The sequence below is a fragment of the Mirounga leonina genome, unplaced genomic scaffold (genome assembly GCF_011800145.1).
Source record: "Mirounga leonina isolate KUSES-001 unplaced genomic scaffold, KU_Mleo_1.0 Mir_53, whole genome shotgun sequence".
NCBI classification, from domain to species: Eukaryota; Metazoa; Chordata; class Mammalia; order Carnivora; family Phocidae; genus Mirounga; species Mirounga leonina.
In genome coordinates, this window is record NW_023270807.1 from 15,586,974 (window position 1) to 15,605,996 (window position 19,023).

Genomic DNA, 19,023 nt, shown 5'->3' on the forward strand with positions numbered 1-19,023 from the left:
TTCTTTTCTTTTCTTTTCTTTTCTTTTCTTTTCTTTTCTTTTCTTTTCTTTTCTTTTCTTTTTTTCTTTTCTGGTCTTTTTTTTTTAATTGAAGTATAATTAGCATACAATATTACATGAGGTTATACAGTCTTTCTATCCCCACATAACTGAGTGGGAAAATGTGCAAATGTATAAGTGAAATAATTCTATGATCAAAAGGTTGGAGTGGAAGAAAGGAGATTCTGTGACCTGTATTGAATCGCATGCCAAGGACTAGGCAATGGTCAGGGTTTGTCCCAGGAGCAAAATATAAGCCGTGTGTCATCTTTAGAGATCCTAAAACTGTGATAAAACTGGACTAAAAGTCTGCTTTTATCATCACCAAGTGCTTAGTGATAAAATACTCCTTTCTGAAAAAAATCTGTTGTTGATCTAAATTCTTAAAACTTGCTGCTTACTTTTTGAATTTTAATAATACAGATGTAAGCTTGAAATTAACACTTTAAAATTTTTCTTTTCCATTTTTTTAATGGGGAAGATAATTTTATTTTGATTTTTTTTTTTTTTTTTTTATTTTGGAGGAGGACGGTATAGAGGCAGAGGGAGAGTGAGAAAGAGAATCCCAAGCAGGCTTCACACCCAGCATGGAGTCCAACAGGGGACTCAATCTCACAACACTGAGATCATGACCTGAGCCCAAATCAAGAGTTGGACGCTAAACCAACTAAGCCACCCTGGCGCCCCTATGGGGAAGATAATTTAAAGATCTTTTCCATGTTGTCCCCCTAATATCTCTCTCACACATATGTGGAATCAACTACATGTGTTCATTTTGAGAGTAAATTCCTAAGGGTTCAGAATCTCTTGAACTCACTCAGAGTGCACTTTGTGTCTCCATCCTGTACATAGTCCTGCATCCCAAGATTCAGTATAAACATTAATATAGCAACTATAGTGATTAGGAAAATGAAGTTGAGTTACTTCAATTCTGACATCGTATGTGACATTATATGTAAAATTTAAAATAAGGAAACAAATTAAATGTTAATTAAATTTAAACAAGAATTAAAGTAAGGAAATATTTTCTGTTTGATAAGTGCAAATTTAGTTCAGACATAAACTATTTTACTGGATTCGGATAATATATTTAACATTAAATTCATTTTTTATTCATTATTTTAAAACTGAAGAGTGAGGGGCGCCTGGGTGGCTCAGTCGTTAAGCGTCTGCCTTCGGCTCAGGTCATGATCCCAGGGTCCTGGGATTGAGCCCCGCATCGGGCTCCCTGCTCGGCCAGGAGCCTGCTTCTCCCTCTCCCACTCCCCCTGCTTGTGTTCCCTCTCTAGCTGTCTCTCTCTCTCTCTGTCAAATAAATAAAATAAAATCTTAAAAAAAAAAGAAAAAAAACTGAAGAGTGAATCAAGAAAATAAAACATTACATGAGTGGTATAATTTAATAGTTCTGTTTTTGTTGCAGACACTTCAATTTTATTAAAATTTACTTATCAGTTACTTGACAGTTCTTTACATAAATTATTATTATATCAGACTAACCAAAGGATTAGTTATTTGTTTTACTTTATGATTGTTCCTGAACATTCTTGTCTCATACTGGTTTTAAAAATTATCTTCCGGGGCGCCTGGGTGGCTCAGTCGTTAAGCGTCTGCCTTCGGCTCAGGTCATGATCTCAGGGTCCTGGATCGAGCCCCGCATCGGGCTCCCTGCTCCGCGGGAAGCCTGCTTCTCCCTCTCCCACTCCCCCTGCTTGTGTTCCTTCTCTCGCTGTCTCTCTCAAATCTTTTAAAAAATAAATAAATAAATAAATAAATAAAAATTATCTTCCTTTGGGTGCCAGATTCACCATGTATACCACTGCCAACATGTGGTCATAAAGTCTCAAACATGGGGGACTAAACGGGTTGGAATTAAAACTCAAGATTTCCTGCTCTCTAACAGAAACAACGGTTTCTGTTCCCTTCATGAGAGAAAGCAGTCCACAAATTCATGTTGACTTTGGACTGAGAATTCCCTGATAGGTTATTGAACACCAGTTAGGTACTAAGGGCAACTCAGAAAGTGCAGCTACTCGCACTTGAATGTGTTCAAACAATAAATTAAAATTAGCAGGTCCCATTTCTTTGTCATTGACGGTTTTGTTTATTAGGTCAACAAAGTCAGAGAAGCTGAGTCTCCCCCCATCTGACTCATTCTAAAAAGGCTTTGTGGAAAATGCTGCTTTGGGAATGACCAGGAAGGACTTAACATTCCTCTCAGTTTGGCTCAACTTTAGACAGGTTTCTTCCTGGCTCTAGGCCCTGACTTCCATTTTCTTAGGGCATTTACATGAGAAAACTTTCACTTACAAATTCTTTCTCTGCCCCTTTGACTTGTAAAGCTTTAAAAAAAAAAAAAAAATCTCTTACCAGTTTTACAACCCAAGAATGTCTTTCTCAAGGACATGAGATCTCTCCCTTTGAAATGTGGTCATCAAGGAAGTCAGCACCCCATCTCCTTGTCTCTGGAAGAGTAGGAGCTAAACTTCAATGGAGGCTAATTAGCAAACACTAATGGCCTAATCCTAGAGAAAAAAATGTGCAAATTAGGGAGTAACTCAGCGTAGGGATATAGGATATTGATCAACCTCCCCACTCATCACAAGAGCTTTTCTACCAGCTCACCACACGCTTAAAAACCCTTCTCCCCGTGTTTCAGCGGAGTTGAGTTCGGTCGAAGTTCTGGTGTCTTTCCTCTATGACAATAGGCTCAAAGTCTTGCTTGATGGGTTAACTTTATCCAGTGCCAGTTTTGCTATGACAGGGATCAGATAAGAGCAGGAGAGAAACATTTATGTTGATGATGGGGAGATACATTTGACTTCATAAAGGCTGAAGATGCTTTGTGTCTCAGGGGAACTGACCGTGATGTTGTTATTCTGCAGCCCGTGGGTCTTGCGTGTGCCTTCAGAGCATGGGGCGCAGGGAAGTGGGGCCTGCAAATTCCAGTTACGTCAGGAGCAGAAGCATTCGCTTGCTGACCTCAGCAAACTGACAATACTCATGAGCAATTATCCGTTGTTAACCACCCTTTTTTGGTTATTCACAGAATGATCCAATGTCTTATATGTCTTATGTTTAGTGTGATCCTCACTTAAAAGTTGAATTTTCTTCATTGCAGTTTTGAAGATGTTCATGGACATATTAGAACAAAGCATTAATTATATAGTCATCCTGCCCTAACCAATTAAAACTACTGATTCAGTAGTTTTTTCAGTAGTTTATTCAGTGATATTTAAATGTCTCATAGGCATTGGAGGAAAAGGACAGTTTTGGTTTAAAAGAAAGACCTTAGAGCAGGAAGTGAAGATTCTAGTTGTCACATGTTCTGTCTTAGAGAATGACAGCAAGGAGGCATCCACTACATTGATTAGCCCAGGAAATCAGTCTGATCTCACATGAGAACCCTCTGCAATGATGTGGCTGATGATGCAGAAAAGGGGAGTTAGTGCTGAGGACCCCATCAAGAACTGGGGCTGCAGCTTGCAATGCAGAGCCTAGGCCTGGAGCAGGGCACATAGCTTGTGAGGCATTGGTCGAGTGTTGAAGCCAATGTCTGGGGTTAGGTCCAGGTCCCGATGGGAGACCCTGGGGGGTGGCTGGAAGGTAAACTTCTGCATGAGGCTGGTGAAGAACAGGAAAAGCTCCATCTTGGCCAGTGACTCACCAGCACACATCCGGCGGCCTGAGGAGATGGACGTGGAGGGTTAGGAGATGTATGAGCACAAAAAATTGAAACACAATCTGGACAAAGAGAAAAGCTGTCCATGTGTGATTTCTCCTACTTTAGAATGTGTGAATTAGTTGCTTAACCTCTTCTGAGCCTCATGGGTTCTGCCGAAGCCCGGGAAATATAAAATCAAGTATATATTCTAATTCTCCCCGCCTACCCCTCCCCCCCACCATGAGGGAAACAAGCAGCTAAACAAATATTAACATTTTAGTGTGGAAAATGTTAGAAGGGTAAAGCCAAGTGTGTCATGAGAACAGATAGTAAAGGTACCCAGTGTGATTTAAAGGGTCAGGGAGGACTCCTCCTTTGTATGAGAGCTTTACATCTCAGCTCGTGTGCCCAGGGTGAGAAGAAATCAGCCAGGCAAAGATGCAGTGAGATGTGGAAGGGATCATGATGTATCTCAGGGCTAAAAAAATTTGGTTCTGACCGGAGCATAGAGCATGAGTTCTGGAGCCTAAGACCTGAGGCCAGAGGCTAAGTAGACACTCGGTCATGCCAAAGCATTTTAAGAACAGAGACTTGGTTTGTATTACTTTTGGGAAATGTCAAGATATTTGAAAGGTGGAGTCAGTAAAGTTGAGGAAGGAAGTCTTCTAGGTAAGTTTTTATTGAAACAAGAGGGACTTAATGGTTATATATCTTTTGTAAGACATGCTGAGCTGAGAATGGTGCATTTTTTTGGCTCAAATTTAATGTTTTGTGGTTACATTGTAGAACAAAGATAATATAGTTGATTGAGATATAGCATTATGAAAAGTTTCTGCTTCTAGTCCTTCAGAAGAACCTATCACGTCTTTTCATTTCTGTTCCCTGAGTCTGTGAATCCTAAGCCTGTTGCTCTGCTTTCCTGCTTTCCTTTTGTAGACAGTCAAGTTAGATTTCTTTTGTTGTTTGTTTATTTAATTAGGAAGGTAACTCTCAAGTGTACTGAGTCACAAAAGACTTCAACGTTCAGAAAAATATTTAAATGTAGTTATTTTACAACTCAAAGAAAGTAGCACTTTGGTTTATATGGGACTTCCAGGAAACAGATGAACTCCACAAAGGGTAGTGGGGGGTATTTTTTCACGATGCCTAGTACCAAGGCAGGACTTTTAGAGGTGAAAGGCAATGTATACTCTTCTCTCTGTTTGAAAATGTTTATTAAATAAAAGCTAACAATTCAATCCATCAATGTATGTGCAATGTCAAGGAGATACAGGTATTTAATTTAGCTTGGCTCTGAGACTATTGCTCAGGAAGGGTTCACTGCCCAGTAGGTGAGCCCAACAAGGAACTAGGTAAATACTACACAGTGTCACAAGCTACAATAGGGTGTTGAGGGAGCCCATGGAAGGAACACCTAATCTAGCTTTTAGGATCAGATCTTCCCACCTGCCCAGAACGAAATGTATGATTGAGTGGTGTCATCTAAATGGATGATAAATAATGCAACTTAGGGTGTGAATTATCTACCCTATATTTAGGTTTATTCAGTTTCAAGGTAAGAGTCTAGCTGCCTAAAAATAAAATGCATGTATTGTTTTGGTTTACTTTTAAGATTATATAGGTGAAAATATAGCAAATGATCTTGTTTATCTTAAAAAGAAATGCTGTATGCAAAATTAGTTAGGAGTGATTGTGATCAAAAATCAAATAAGCCCTCCAGAGAGCAAAATCTCTGTCTTAATGCAGTAAGTAAGGATGAGCGTGAGGACTTCGCACTCAACATTGGGTTTATGATATTTTTTCTTATTGTGATGGTTTTCTGGTTGTTATATTTTAAGAATATTCCCATTTGTTTGTCTATGATAAAACAGAGTATCACTACTCCTAGATTTCCTAAAGCAGGGAACACACACACACAGTATATCTGGAGATGTTTAGAATTCCTAAGGTAAGCCTTGCCAAACTTGTTTGAAGATGTGCCACTCTGCAAAAATCTGGACTATTTGCTTCTTGTCTCATAGTCCAAAGAAGCCTCCAGGCCCAGGTATGTGAGGAACCATGGAGAACCTGGAGACAAAGTTGGTCAGAAAAAAACAGTGCTGTTTATGGAGAAAAGGGGGTGTCAAGGGAAACATTGTTTCTTCTCTTTAAACATCAGTAAATCCAAGATCTGATAAAGGAGTCTAGGGAAAAAAAAAAAACCAAACATTATGGGTAATAAACTAATTGCTCCATCTCTTCACTTGTAAAATGAGGGTTTGGAATTAGATGTAGCTGAAGTGCCCTCCAGAGATCATTGTTTATGTTTCCATGGCTTTTTTTTCAAAATATAATGCAAGGAAGCATTAAGAAAAATTGAGTTCATAACACTGTGAATTACATGTGGATTATTTTTCATTTCCTTTAACTCTAGTTCCAGATGTGATATTGCATTTTTATTTAAAGTAGGAGTCATTAATACATGTACTGTTTTCTGGTATATCATCCTATGGGTGTGTTTGTGTGTAAAAATTAGGAGAATGCATTGTACTTTGTATCTCTCTGTATCTCTTAGTTATCAGTAGGTAAGGAAAGTCTATCCTTTGGGTGACTGCTGTTTACCTATCGCTGAATGGGTATATGGAGTGAATGCTAACCTATTGTTTGTGTAAGGGGAAAGGCACAAGGTGACAAAATGCTTATGGTATAGTTTTGCTAACATTCTTTTCTAGGAATGGAGAATTCATTTCAAGTTCTTAAGAATCCAGAAAATTATAAATTCATTTAGTTCCCTGGATTCCAAAATGTACTCTAGTGGAAAGTTCTCTCTTCCCTATCCCTAAGCCCCCTCCCATCCTCTCCTACCCAAGAAATTCTAAAAAACACTGGCATTTATATATATTAAAGCAAAGCTTTTCAGGGGTGCTTGGGTGGTTCAGTTGGTTAGGCCACCGACTCTTGGTCCTCGGGGTCCTGAGTTCAAGCCCTGCAGTGGGCTTCACTCTGGGTATGGAGTCTACTTTAAAAAATAAAAATAAAGCAAAGCTTTTCTGGTTGGAGTGAAGTGGGCTGTCCATTGTCTCCCTGCTTAACTTTCTCCTCAAATTCCCAAGGCCCTACCCTAGCCTCAGCTGCAAGGAATCTTTAAGGATTCCCTAAGAAAATGCCATTCCAATGCCTACTGTCTTACAGCCAATTTAAAGCCTGCGGGGGAAAGGCCTTTTCCACTCGTCCATATTTCTGACGTTTAGGAAAAAAATATAAAACCTAAGCACAGTCCTCAGACAAGGCCAAATATCTCCAGATTTTTCAAACCTGTCTCAAAGTAGGATACCTTACCCACTGAAAAGGGCATGAAAACTTCTTTCTTGATAAACTTTCCAGTGGAACTCAGGAAATGCTCAGGATTAAATGTGTCTGACTTTTCCCACTGTGCTTGGTCCCGAAGTACAGAGGTCAGCAAAGTGGTGACCTCGGTGCCCTAGAAACAGAAGTGCTATTAATGACAGAGATTACATTCCTTCTTAAAAAGGTGGCTCTTTCAAAATGTGTGAAGGTCTCAGTAATTTTTCAGAAGCAGTGTGTTCTAGAAGAATCTGGAAGGAGGGGAGGTGCAGGGACTTGGGATTGAGTGTGGAACATTCACTTACTCTACCACATTTTTGTTCAGTACCTCCTAAAAAAACATAAGCCTTGGACTCAGAACTAGAAATGGATTCTTACTTAGTCCTGTGTTTGCTATGTGATAATGGCATGTTGTTTAACTTTTGATATATCCCAGTTTCTAAATCTATATGAAGGGAGTTAAAGAGCCCTCATGGGGTGACTTGTGAGCCTCAGGTGCAGCGATATGTAGACCGACCCTGGTGCGGTCCCTGGCAGGTCTGAGGCTCAGTGAGGTTTTGCTCTTTTCCCTCCAGGGACTGAGAGGGTGGACAAGCTAGATCTAATGAGCCCATCGAAGCAAATCCTCAAAAGTCAGCTGCTCCCCCTTCCACAGCTTGCCACATGCTCTGAGACAACCGAGGATGATTGAGGAAAGGAATTTTAATTGTGATATGGGAAAGAGTATTCTGAAAACTAAAATTAAAATAATAGTAAGAAAAGCCTGCCCCTCCATTAACAACAGTGTTCACTACTTCACTGTAGTTAATCATAGCTTCCTCTTTAAGAAAGCTTTGCAAGGAGTGCCTGGTGGCTCAGTTGGTTAAGCGACTGCCTTCGGCTCAGGTCATGATCCTGGAGTCCCTGGATCGAGTCCCTGGATCGAGTCCCACATCGGGCTCCCTGCTCAGCGAGGAGCCTGCTTCTCCCTCTAATCCCCCCCCCCCCGTCATGTACTCTCTCTCTCATTCTCGCTCTCTCAAATAAATAAATCTTAAAAAAAAAAGAAAGAAAGAAAGCTTTGCAAGACTATCATTGTGGTTAGCTGTCTTAGCGCATGAATCTGTATAGTTTTTGAGTCACGAAAAGCAAACAACTGCTTTAAAGTGTTTTATTTTACAACTTCCTTTGTGCTCTATTCCTTTGTTTCTTTCTTTTTTATTTATAAGTATATGTACCTGGGCATTGTGGATTTTTCCTCCTTATGACAACTGTGCTAGATTATTTCCATTGGAGCTCGGTGAAACTGAGGGACCTAGCCACCAGGAGCATGGTAGGCGTGTATGCCATTATTAAAGCTTCCTTGGGGGTCTCTTTTTCTTGTTTTTGACATCGGTTATATTTGTTTTTATCAGCTACAAATCTGATTAATTCAATCCAACAGTGTTTTAATGCGTGCTTGAGAAGGGAACTCCAAAGATGAATGCCGCCCCTTGTTTGTAGGGTACACACAGAGTAGCAGGCGATAGTGTGGGGAGGGGGTCCACATAGCTAGTGGCCCCTGCGGATTCATGCAGAGGTGGGCCCAGAAGCAGTGACCAGACAAAGCTTTAAGGAACAGAATTAGTGCTATGGGCATGCTCTGATCCTATGCGGATTCCTGCCTTCAGTGTCCTTTTAGCAAATATCTATGCATACTTCTTCAATTTGCAAGTGGAAAGCACAAGAATGCATCTAGATGCCATAAGATTGAGGAGCAGAGGGCCTGGGCATGTTTCTGTGTGAGGAAGCATGTGAGGCCAGAGGTGTGGCTGTCAGGGGCCCTGCGTGGTGAAAACTGAGCTCTAAAATGGTGGCATGCCTTTCTGGGGATCTGGCCCCCTTACTCACCCAGCTCGCTTAAACTCTCTGAACCCCAAGTTCCTCAACTGCCACATAGAAATAATAATACCTTATAATACCTTGCACGGAGTAATTACCACCTAGTCTGTGCACACACACTGATACACTCAGTTACCTTTTATTGGACGGTAGGGAGGGAGAGAGGAAGGAAAAAAGGAAGGGAGGGAGTGGGAGGGAGGGATGGCAGGAAGAAAGGCAGGCTGAGATTGCCTTCCAACAGTTCATTTCAGTGCTTCTGTGATTTTGAGCACCTGACATCCTTTCCCGTTCCCCTCATTTCCCCTTCTTAAACCCTTACCTTGGGAATATAGTAATTTTTAAATATCACGTCTGTGGTTGTTGCATGAGGTAAGCTTGTGGGCAGGATATCAGCAAATCTCTGTACTTCTTGAATGACAGCATCTGTGTACGGCATTTGAGTTCGATGTGCAATTCGAGGCTGGGCTGACCCCACAACTTTGGTGATCTCATCACAGACCTTTTCTGGATAAAATGCAGTGATTAGAGGTAGGGGAGGGGATATTGGAACAATCTTCTCAGTTTTCCTTCCATGTGAAAATCAAACCAAAGTGCTCTATGAGTTCTGACCCATCTTTTCTCTGCACTGCTTGCACTTGACCTCTATTCCTGAGGTCCCTCTGGGGACCTGCACGGAGTGACACCTGCAGACCATCTCAGGAAGCTTGGAGAGCAAAATCTACTTTCTCATGTCAAAAGGAACCTAAAAGTACACACTGTCCTCAAGGGTATAAATTAAAGGTATCTCGTGTGGCCATAGAATTCTGCTTTTTTCCAGCCCAAGAGATTTCTGAGTCTTTCCTTCAGGCAATGCCCTGAATCTTAAGAGACTTACTCTGGACCTCAGGATATCGCATCACGAGCAGAAGTGCCCAGCACAGTGTGGAGGCCACGGTTTCTGTACCAGCCGCAAACCGCAAAAGGTAACTAACCAGTGCCACCAAATTTTCATCACTGAAATAGGCAGTAGATGTATCTTTCTCCTGAAAGGGGAAAGGAATTATTAGTGATGAAAAAATTTTATACTGGACAATCATAGCAGATAACCTAACATGAATTTAAAAAGCAAAGCTGGGCATTCTTTCCTCAATTGAGTGGAATTTTTTATTATGAGGATATTGTGCAGAATTTTCGAATAAAGCACATCCCAGATGCTAACGATGATAAATAATTCTAACAATGGGAAAGGCTGTTTGGCATTTGGAAATTAGTTTTTATTTTATTTTTTTTTAATTTTATTTATTTTATTTTATTTATTTGAGACAGAGAGAATGAGAGACAGCATGAGAGGGAGGAGGGTCAGAGGGAGAAGCAGACTCCCTGCCGAGCAGGGAGCCCGATGCGGGACTCGATCCCAGGACTCCAGGATCATGACCTGAGCCAAAGGCAGTGGCTTAACCAACTGAGCCACCCAGGCGCCCCTGGAAATTAGTTTTTAACTGAGTGATTAGAATATGCCCACCATGGGGATGCGGAGAAAGGGAACCCTCCTACACTGTTGGTGGAAATGGAAGCTGGTGCAGCCACTCTGGAAAACAGTATGGAGGTTCCTCAAAAAGTTGAAAATAGAGCTACCATACGATCCAGCCATTGCACTACTGGGTATTTACCCCAAAGATACAAAAGTAGGGATCTGAAAGGGTACATGCACCCCGATGTGTATAGCAGCAATGTCCACAATAGCCAAACTGTGGAAAGAGCCAAGATGTCCGTCGACAGATGAATGGATAAAGAAGAAGTGGTATATATATACAATGGAATATTATGCAGCCATCAAAAGGAATGAGATCTTGCCATTTGCAATGACGTGGATGGAACTGGAGGGTGTTATGCTGAATGAAATAAGTCAATCAGAGAAAGACATGTATCATATGACCTCACTGATATGAGGAATTCTTAATCTCAGGAAACAAACTGAGGGTTGCTGGAGTGGGGGGGGGGGGGGGGGGGATGGGGTGGCTGGGTGATAGACACTGGGGAGGGTATGTGCTATGGTGAGCGCTGTGAATTGTGCAAGACTTGAATCACATATCTGTACCTCTGAAACAAATAATGTAATATATGTTAAGAAAAAAAAAGAAGAAGATAGCAGGAGGGGAAGATTGAAGGGGGGGAAATCGGAGGGGGACACAAACCATGAGAGACGATGGACTTTGGAAAACAAACTGAGGGTTCTAGAGGGGAGGGGGGTGGGAGGATGGGTTAGCCTGGTGATGGGCATTAAAGAGGGCACGTTCTGCATGGAGCACTGGGTGTTATGCACAAACAATGAATCATGGAACACTACATCAAAAACTAATGATGTAATGTATGGTGATTAACATAACAATAAAAAATAAGAAAAAAAGAATATGCCCAACACTGGTTTTTTTTTTTTTTTTACAGATTTTATTTATTTATTTGACGAGAGAGACAGCGAGAGAGGGAACACAAGCAGGGGGAGTGGGAGAGGGAGAAGCAGGCCTCCTGCCAAACAGGGAGCCCGAGGTGGGGCTCGATCCCAGGACCCTGGGACCATGACCTGAGCCGAAGGCAGAAGCTTAACGACTGAGCCACCCAGGAGCCCCTGTTTTGTTTTGTTTTTTTAATTGCATGAAATAATCTTTCTTGGTTTAGTCAACTGACACACATTTTCAAGATTGCAATAAAAGGAATACTGTACTAATTCTAAAAGCTAACATTTGAGATCTCTAAATATCTTGTTTTTTTTTTTTTTTCAGAGAGTGATGTGAAAAGCAGTAGGAAATTTTTGAGAATGGAAAATGTAGTAAATAGCATTCTTTGTAGGATACTAATCTACCATTGTTAACCTAATTGCATCCAGTGATCTTTCTTCTTTGCAAGAAATATTTTTCCTCCAGATGCTATTAATTAAACCAAATAATAAACAATAGGCTAAGGTAACCCCTGAGCAAAACACCATTACCTCCTGCTGTCTGACCAAAAAAGCATCAATGAAGCTTCTTGGATCATTTTTGTCAAATTTATGCTGATGATCTAGGAAAGTCATCCTTATAAAAGCAAATAATTCATCTCTATTCCTGAGTACTGTCTTATGACTTTTTAGGAGGAACCCCAAAACTGGAAACATATTGAAAAGCTGAAAGAATAAAAAACAGCAAAGTAAGTTAAATATACATATGTAATGTGTGCAATAATGGGAATGACACCATTATTTCTGGAAGCATTATAGAAATAACATCTCATTTAGACTTCAATTTTGTCTCAACTAACTGGCAGACTGACCTGGAAAACATGACTTAGTGGAACTAGGTAACTTACAATGAATATTGATATGGTTTATAGTAAGTTCTATGTACCCGAAGTATTTTGTATATTATGCCAGTAGTAACCCAACACGTCTACTTAGAGGTTAGACAAGACATGGAAACAGTATTGGCTTTATGGTTAGGGCTATAAATCTGTTTTTCGTCCAAACTCCTAGGTGATTCCAGGTTAAACTCTTTTAGTCCTATGTAGCACACTCACTTTACCACTAATGTTTCCTTGCAGGATCAGAATAATTATTTTTGTAATTTAGAACAGGTCTACTGTGTATAGGTCCCAGGGAGCAGCACCATATAATCTAATATTCTCTAACCCTTAGAAAGTTCAGGAAGGACTTCACTGTTTGCTAAATTTGGTATGTTTCTCAGTATATTCATGTATTTGAGAGATAAGCTCTATTATATATTTCATCAGATTCTCAAAGGGGCCCTAACCACCCAAGTGACCTAATAAATACCAAAGATAAAAGGCCAACCTAAAGTTAGACATAGTTGGGTGCCTGGGTGCCTCAGTTGGTTAAGCATCAGACTCTTGATTTCAGCTCAGGTCATGATCTCTAGGTCCTGGGATCAAGCCCTGCATTGGGCTCCATGCTCAGCATGGAGTCTGCTTGAGATTCTTTCCCCCACCCCTGTCACAGCTCCCACTTGCACACTTGCTCATACTCTCTCCTTCTCAAATAAGTAAATAAATTAAATCTTTTTTAAATTCTATTTAAAGATTGAGCTATTTATTTAATTTATTTAAATTCAATTAATTAACATATAATGTATTACTGGTTTCAGAGGTAGAGGTCAGTGATTCATCAGTCTTATATAACACCCAGTGCTCATTACATCATGTGCCCTCCTTAATGTCCATCACCCGGTTACCCCATTCCCCCCACCTCCCCTCCAGAAATCCTGTTTCCTATGATTAAGAGTCTCTTATGGTTTGTCTCCCTCTCTGGTTTCGTTTTATTTTATTTTTCTCTCCCTTCCCCTATGCTCTTCTGTTTTGTCTCCTAAATTCCACATGAGTGAAATCATATGATAATTGTCTTTCTCTAATTGACTTAAAAAAACAGACATAGTTGCCTGTTTCCCCTTTAAGTTACAGGTGTATTTAAAGTAAACATGTACTTATAATAACAGAACCTAAATTATTACAAAGTGAAATAATATTGTCAGCTATCAGTTGTGCTATTGAAAATGGGAACTATTTGACAAGGCTCTTAGTTCCTACATTCTAGAAGACAGCAACTTTATTGCTCGCAAATATAAAAAATTGGATTGTAGCACTATTTTGAACTTACGTGATGCAGAATAGATATTAAAATTTTATTTAGTACTGTTTTTAGTACTTGATAGTTCTCCTCTGTTTAAATTCACTCTTCTAAGTGAATTCTTCTGAGTGTTCCTTATTCATTCATGGCTTATCCGTGATAAGCATCGATGCATAACCAGTGGTATGGGTAAAAGATGAATGGCCAAATTGTGAAAATTTACTGAAGTCATAAACTGAACTATTTATTGATGTGATTCACAATCCATGCATTGTAAGATATTATTTGATACAGTAATTTGTTTTTCTTAATATTTTTATTTACTTACTTGAGAGAGAGAGAAAGATCATGAGCAGAGTGGAAGGATAGAGGGAGAAGCAGATTCCCCGTTGGGCAGAGAGCCCGATGCGGGACTTGATCCCAGCACTCTGGGATCATGACCTGACTCAAAGGGAGATGCATAACTGACTGAGCCACCCAGGCATCCTGATGCAGTAATTTGTGATGGAGGAATTATCAGATGTGTTAACCAAGCAGGCTTGTCACATCTCTGTACTCATAATGTTCCAGAAAGTGTACATTTTTGAAATGGCAATTCTCTAACAAATACTTTTTCATGGTCTCTTGAACAACCTACTTCTTCTAACCTACCTTAGAAGAAGTAAAATTGAGTAGGGAAGATACAGTTACTGCAATCCTAGGACCTCCAACGAGCTTCACATTTTCACCAATCAAGGTTAAGAGTCTCAGGAATTGGGTGTCTTGGTCATCAAACCGTTTTCCAAGCAACACTGACACAATGACATTAGCAACAGAAGCATTCATTACTGTTTTGACTTCAAAAGGCTTTCCTATAAGAGAATTCATTAATCAGATTAGGAATACTGACATAAACAGTATTAAGCCAGTTCTGGAATGATGGGGACAGACTGTCAATAAAAGATTTCATAGAGGAATGAGATGATTGGTGACCATACATTTTAAGGAGAGGTGAGACTAGATGAGCCTTGGAAAATATCCAGAATTTGGTTAAAAGATTGCCACAAGGCAAACTAGAAGTATGTGCCAAAGAAAATCTACATTTGGCTCAAAGAAATTAAAATGTGCCGGGTGAGGGCCATTTCAGTGTGTGTGGACGTACGTGTGTGTGTGTAGCAAGTGTTAATGCGTAACATCTGAGAAAATACCAACCTAGAAGCCTACAATCAATTCAAAATTTAAAATAGTATATCTAGATGATTAAAATGATTTTACTTGAAAGAACCTCATCTAGATCCTCTTGTTTTAACCTCTTCAGTTACTGGGATCTGTTTTCCTCCGCATCATTGAAAACTACTTAGATTATTAAATATGTATCACTGGATGTACATTTAATTTTAGCAACCAGAATGCTCAGAATTACGTTTAACATCAGCACCTACCTTAAATGCGGAGGCTGAAGGCCTGGGGGAATTTCTGCAGAGAATATGTTTTCTTTTTAATACATAAATGTAAGAGTGTCTGAGATGCTATGTAAGGGTATATGAGATGCTATGTACACAAAGCCCTGAGAAATTAATGTTTTTTAGGAGCTTAACACTGCAGGAGGAATAGATGTTTTCCCGTAGGTACTTTCTCCAAACTGCTGACGGGCTCTCTGTGTGTACAGGGACTGCTAATTTAGCACATGGGCCACTGCGTTGTTTCTTCTCTGTATTTATCTCAGGCTTGTCTACCTTTGACCATTTCTCTTCTTATTACTATCTGCATCAGTGAAGATAATACTCAAATGAGCATATTTTTAGTAAGGAATGAGCTCAATTTATTAAGGAAATGAGAAAACTATTAACATGAAGATGTTAAATAATTAAAATATTAAATAGATAAAATATTAAAATGATATGGAATTAACTGCATATCATTTAAAGAGATCAGAAATATACCTAGTACTGAAGAACTGTTCCAGATGGAAGGAAGCAAAAGAGACATGACAACTGAATGTAATGCATGTGTCAGGATTTTCTTTTGCTATTCAGGACATTAATGGGACAATGGCAAAATCTGGCCAAATAAGTTCAGGGGATGGCTGAGTCAATACTAATTTCCTGAGTTTTGAAAATTGTACTTTGGGTATGTGAGAGAATGTTTTTGTTTATTTTAAGGGAACACATTGAAGTGTTTAGGAATAAAGAGAGAGCATGTCTCCAAAGTACTTTCAAACAGTTTAGAAAAAGAGACAGAACAAGAGAGAAGGCAAATGTAAAATGCTGACATTTGGGGAATCTTACAGAAGAGTAGGATTGGGGAATTATTTGTAAATTCTTGGAATTTTCCTACAATACTGGAATTATGCCTAAGTAATAAAATATAGCATTTGGCTTCTTTCTCATGAAAAATAGGATGTGGTTTAGTTTATTCTATGCACCTCTGTGAGACTCAAAACTCCCTACGAGATGCTGGCATTCCTCTATGATCCTGTCTTCTATGAGCCGCTTGCCCATTCCAAAGTTCCTCAAGGTGGTCAAGCTGAACCTTCTCATAGTTTTTGAAGTTTCACCATGAGAGAAGACGATTCCTTGTAACGAGAAAAATGTTTTAAAATTATTTCCTCAAAGCTTTTAACATTTAATTTGCAAGGGCAAGTAAAAATTTAAAAGAAGCTTTATTCTCCCTGTTGAAAATAAGAGACTTCTCTTTCTCTTAAAGCATTAACTTTAAAAGACTTGTATTTTTTCCTGTTTTTAAATCATATATATATATAATCATATTGTATATATATGACTCGTAGCATATATAAGTCCTTCTGAAGTTAGAATGTGTCTTTTGTCAGCTTTATGACCTAGCAATGGCTTTCTCAGGGACCTGGAGGCCATCTGTTCAGAATATAAACATCAAGGAAGAGAGTACCCCTTTCTCCCAGTTTCTGTGGGAGGGTAGGAGCCAGACATTGGTGGGTGCCTTGCCCCAAGTTGCAAAACTACCTCCTATCATAAAGATATGAGAACTTTATTATTCTTTTGTATACAGACAATTAACACAGATGGTCACCCCAATTACCGGATGAATCTAGGATGAATGGTATGTGACAAATGGTGCTGCCAAGCCCTCTCAGTAATTGAGGACTCGTTATATTGTTTCCTTTGAGAACGTTTTTGTAATGGGTTGTGCCTGCTTGGTTATATAACAGGGTGAGATCTGTTTTTGTCTTTGCAATTTCTTAGTGGATTGTCTGTGATACACATCACATTTTGGTTTGATGCTTATTCAACAATAAAATTGTTTTCTTTTTCTGTTACCTTTGTGGAGAGGAGGATTTCTGGGTTGGGAGAAGATTTTGGTTTTAGTTCTATTTCTCTGACAAATTCATTAAGCAAATCTTGAGTCTCTATGCTTATATCATGCTAGGTGTGGTTAAGGGGTTGATGAACAATAGAAAACAAAGTCTCTTTTGCCAGGGAAAAATGTAGACTACAGCCACAAGATTTACCCAAGAAAAAGGTTAGGAGTAACTAATTGCCAAGCGGTGTAACGAAGCTTCCACATGTTAGTGCTATACATACTAATTTCTAGACATACGTGTTGTTGTAGCATATAGTAGGTCCCTGATAAATATTTATTGAATGAAACAGCTCTGTGAATTGGTGCATGGCTAAGGGAAATAATAGTCAAATAAGGTTCTTAGAAGAGTCAGGATATATGCTAACTGCCAGAAAAATAAGGAGAGAGAGGGTTGCCAAAGTGGCCCACATCTTTCCGTGGCCAGTTTATGGTGACCGTGGCCTTACTCCTTGTGTTTCGGTCCCTAAGCCCACCCTTCCTCCACTGGCATTTGTCTCATTTTTCTATGGAGGCGCAAGAGACAGGGGAGGGTTTTCTGAGTTTGACTGATAACCTGAAATAGGAAACTAGACTAAACGAAGGCAAGCTAGGTGTTGGAAATGGGGCAGCGCCATCCTTGCTAGTGAACGTGAAATCCGAGAGCGATCTCTCCTGCGCAGTTGTTGCCACTTCATGTGAGGTTAAACCTTCCTTTGCGAGGATACTGGTGAAGGCTAGATTCTGCTCACGTTCAACTCTTACATTAACATAATGTCATTCTGTCTATGGATCCTGTACTGCATAAAACTGTTTTGTAACAAATATGTGACTCTCCGCATTATCTCGTGTTTATATTTAAAAAATTACATTTGAGAACACAGTAGTAGAATATGAAGGACCCACAGTCAGGGAATAGCAATAGTCGAGCCATGTAATTGTGAAGAACATTAATCTAGCATTATAAGGAATGGAACTTCTTTTATTTATTTATTTATTTATTTATTTATTTATTTATTTATTTATTATTTTTAAAAAGATTTTATTTATTTACTGGACAGAGAGAGGGAACACAAGCAGGAGGAGCGGCAGAGGGAGAAGCAGGCTCCCCACTGAGCAGGGAGCCCGATGCGAGGCTTGATCCCGGGACCCCGGGATCATGACCTGAGCTGAAGGCAGATGCCCAACCAACTGAGCCACCCAAGCACCCCTGGAACTTCTTTTAAATACTGGCACCAAAGTTTGAAATATATTTAAGTTACATGGCAAAATAATTTATTAAGATGAAGTACTACTCTAAAATGGCCTAATGGTAATGAAAATATTACATATTTCTTCTGTTTATACAAAATTGGTTTAAAGAATGCTTGTACCCATTTGGGTGGATTACTAGACAGGGTGTGGGGCAGAGAAGTAATCATTTTATCTTTGAACAAAGAGTAGTTTTCCTATGACCAGTTAAGTCACTTAAAAAGAAAGACTAGTTGATTCTTAAAATGAATTATTTGCTAAGGAAAAAAATATTAGATTTGACATTGATACCAATTAAAACAATTTTGCATATAATCATAAAATCAGTGAGTAATATGTGAAGTGTTGTGAAAAAGAACTGAGATTCCAGAAGCAAGAGATAAAAAGTGTCCCAAATTTTTAGAAGGAATAAAAGAAGATGGATCCTGAGAGCTAAAGATCAGGGACTGAATGAACTGCTGTTCCTCAATGCTGACTTTATGAGATGTTAATTGGAATTCCAAGAAAAAGAAATGTCCCAAGGACTGATGTGGTCCAAACATACATGTATGTATGTATATATACACACAATGGAATATTACTCAGTATCAGAAAGAATGAAATCTTGCCATTTGCAACAACATGGATGGAGCTACAGAGTATTATGCTAAGTGAAATAAGTCAGAGAAAAACAACTACCATATGATTTCACTCATATGTGGAATTTAAGAAACAAAACAGATGAACATATGGAAAGGGGGGGAAAAAAACAAAAAAAGAAAGAGGGAAACAAACCATAAGAGACTCTTAACAGTAGAGAACAAACTAAAGATTGATGAAAGGAGGTGGGTGGGTGATGGGATGGATGGGTGATGGGTATCAAGGAGGGCACATGTTATGATGAGCACTGGGTGTTGTAGGTAAGTGATGAATCACTGAATTCTACTCCTGAAACCAATATTGCACTGTATGTTAACTAAGTAGAATTCATATATATAATTAAAAAGAAATGTTCCAAGGACTA

At 39.3% G+C, this 19,023-nt stretch overlaps 1 protein-coding gene across 1 annotated transcript in view; it reads right to left on the bottom strand.

Annotated features, from left to right (window-relative positions):
• Positions 1-3,129: 3,129 nt before the first annotated feature.
• LOC118000915 (cytochrome P450 2K6-like) overlaps positions 3,130-19,023 on the bottom strand; it is a 20,238-nt gene continuing 4,344 nt past the window's right edge. The window contains exons 3-10 of the mRNA XM_034990827.1: positions 16,362-16,367; positions 15,880-16,029; positions 14,166-14,326; positions 11,850-12,023; positions 9,759-9,906; positions 9,204-9,388; positions 7,019-7,160; positions 3,130-3,721 (exon numbers count right to left, since the gene is read on the bottom strand). Coding sequence (XP_034846718.1) covers positions 3,534-3,721; positions 7,019-7,160; positions 9,204-9,388; positions 9,759-9,906; positions 11,850-12,023; positions 14,166-14,326; positions 15,880-16,029; positions 16,362-16,367 — 1,154 coding nt within the window. The 3' untranslated portion in view covers positions 3,130-3,533. The remainder of the gene's footprint in view (positions 3,722-7,018; positions 7,161-9,203; positions 9,389-9,758; positions 9,907-11,849; positions 12,024-14,165; positions 14,327-15,879; positions 16,030-16,361; positions 16,368-19,023) is intronic.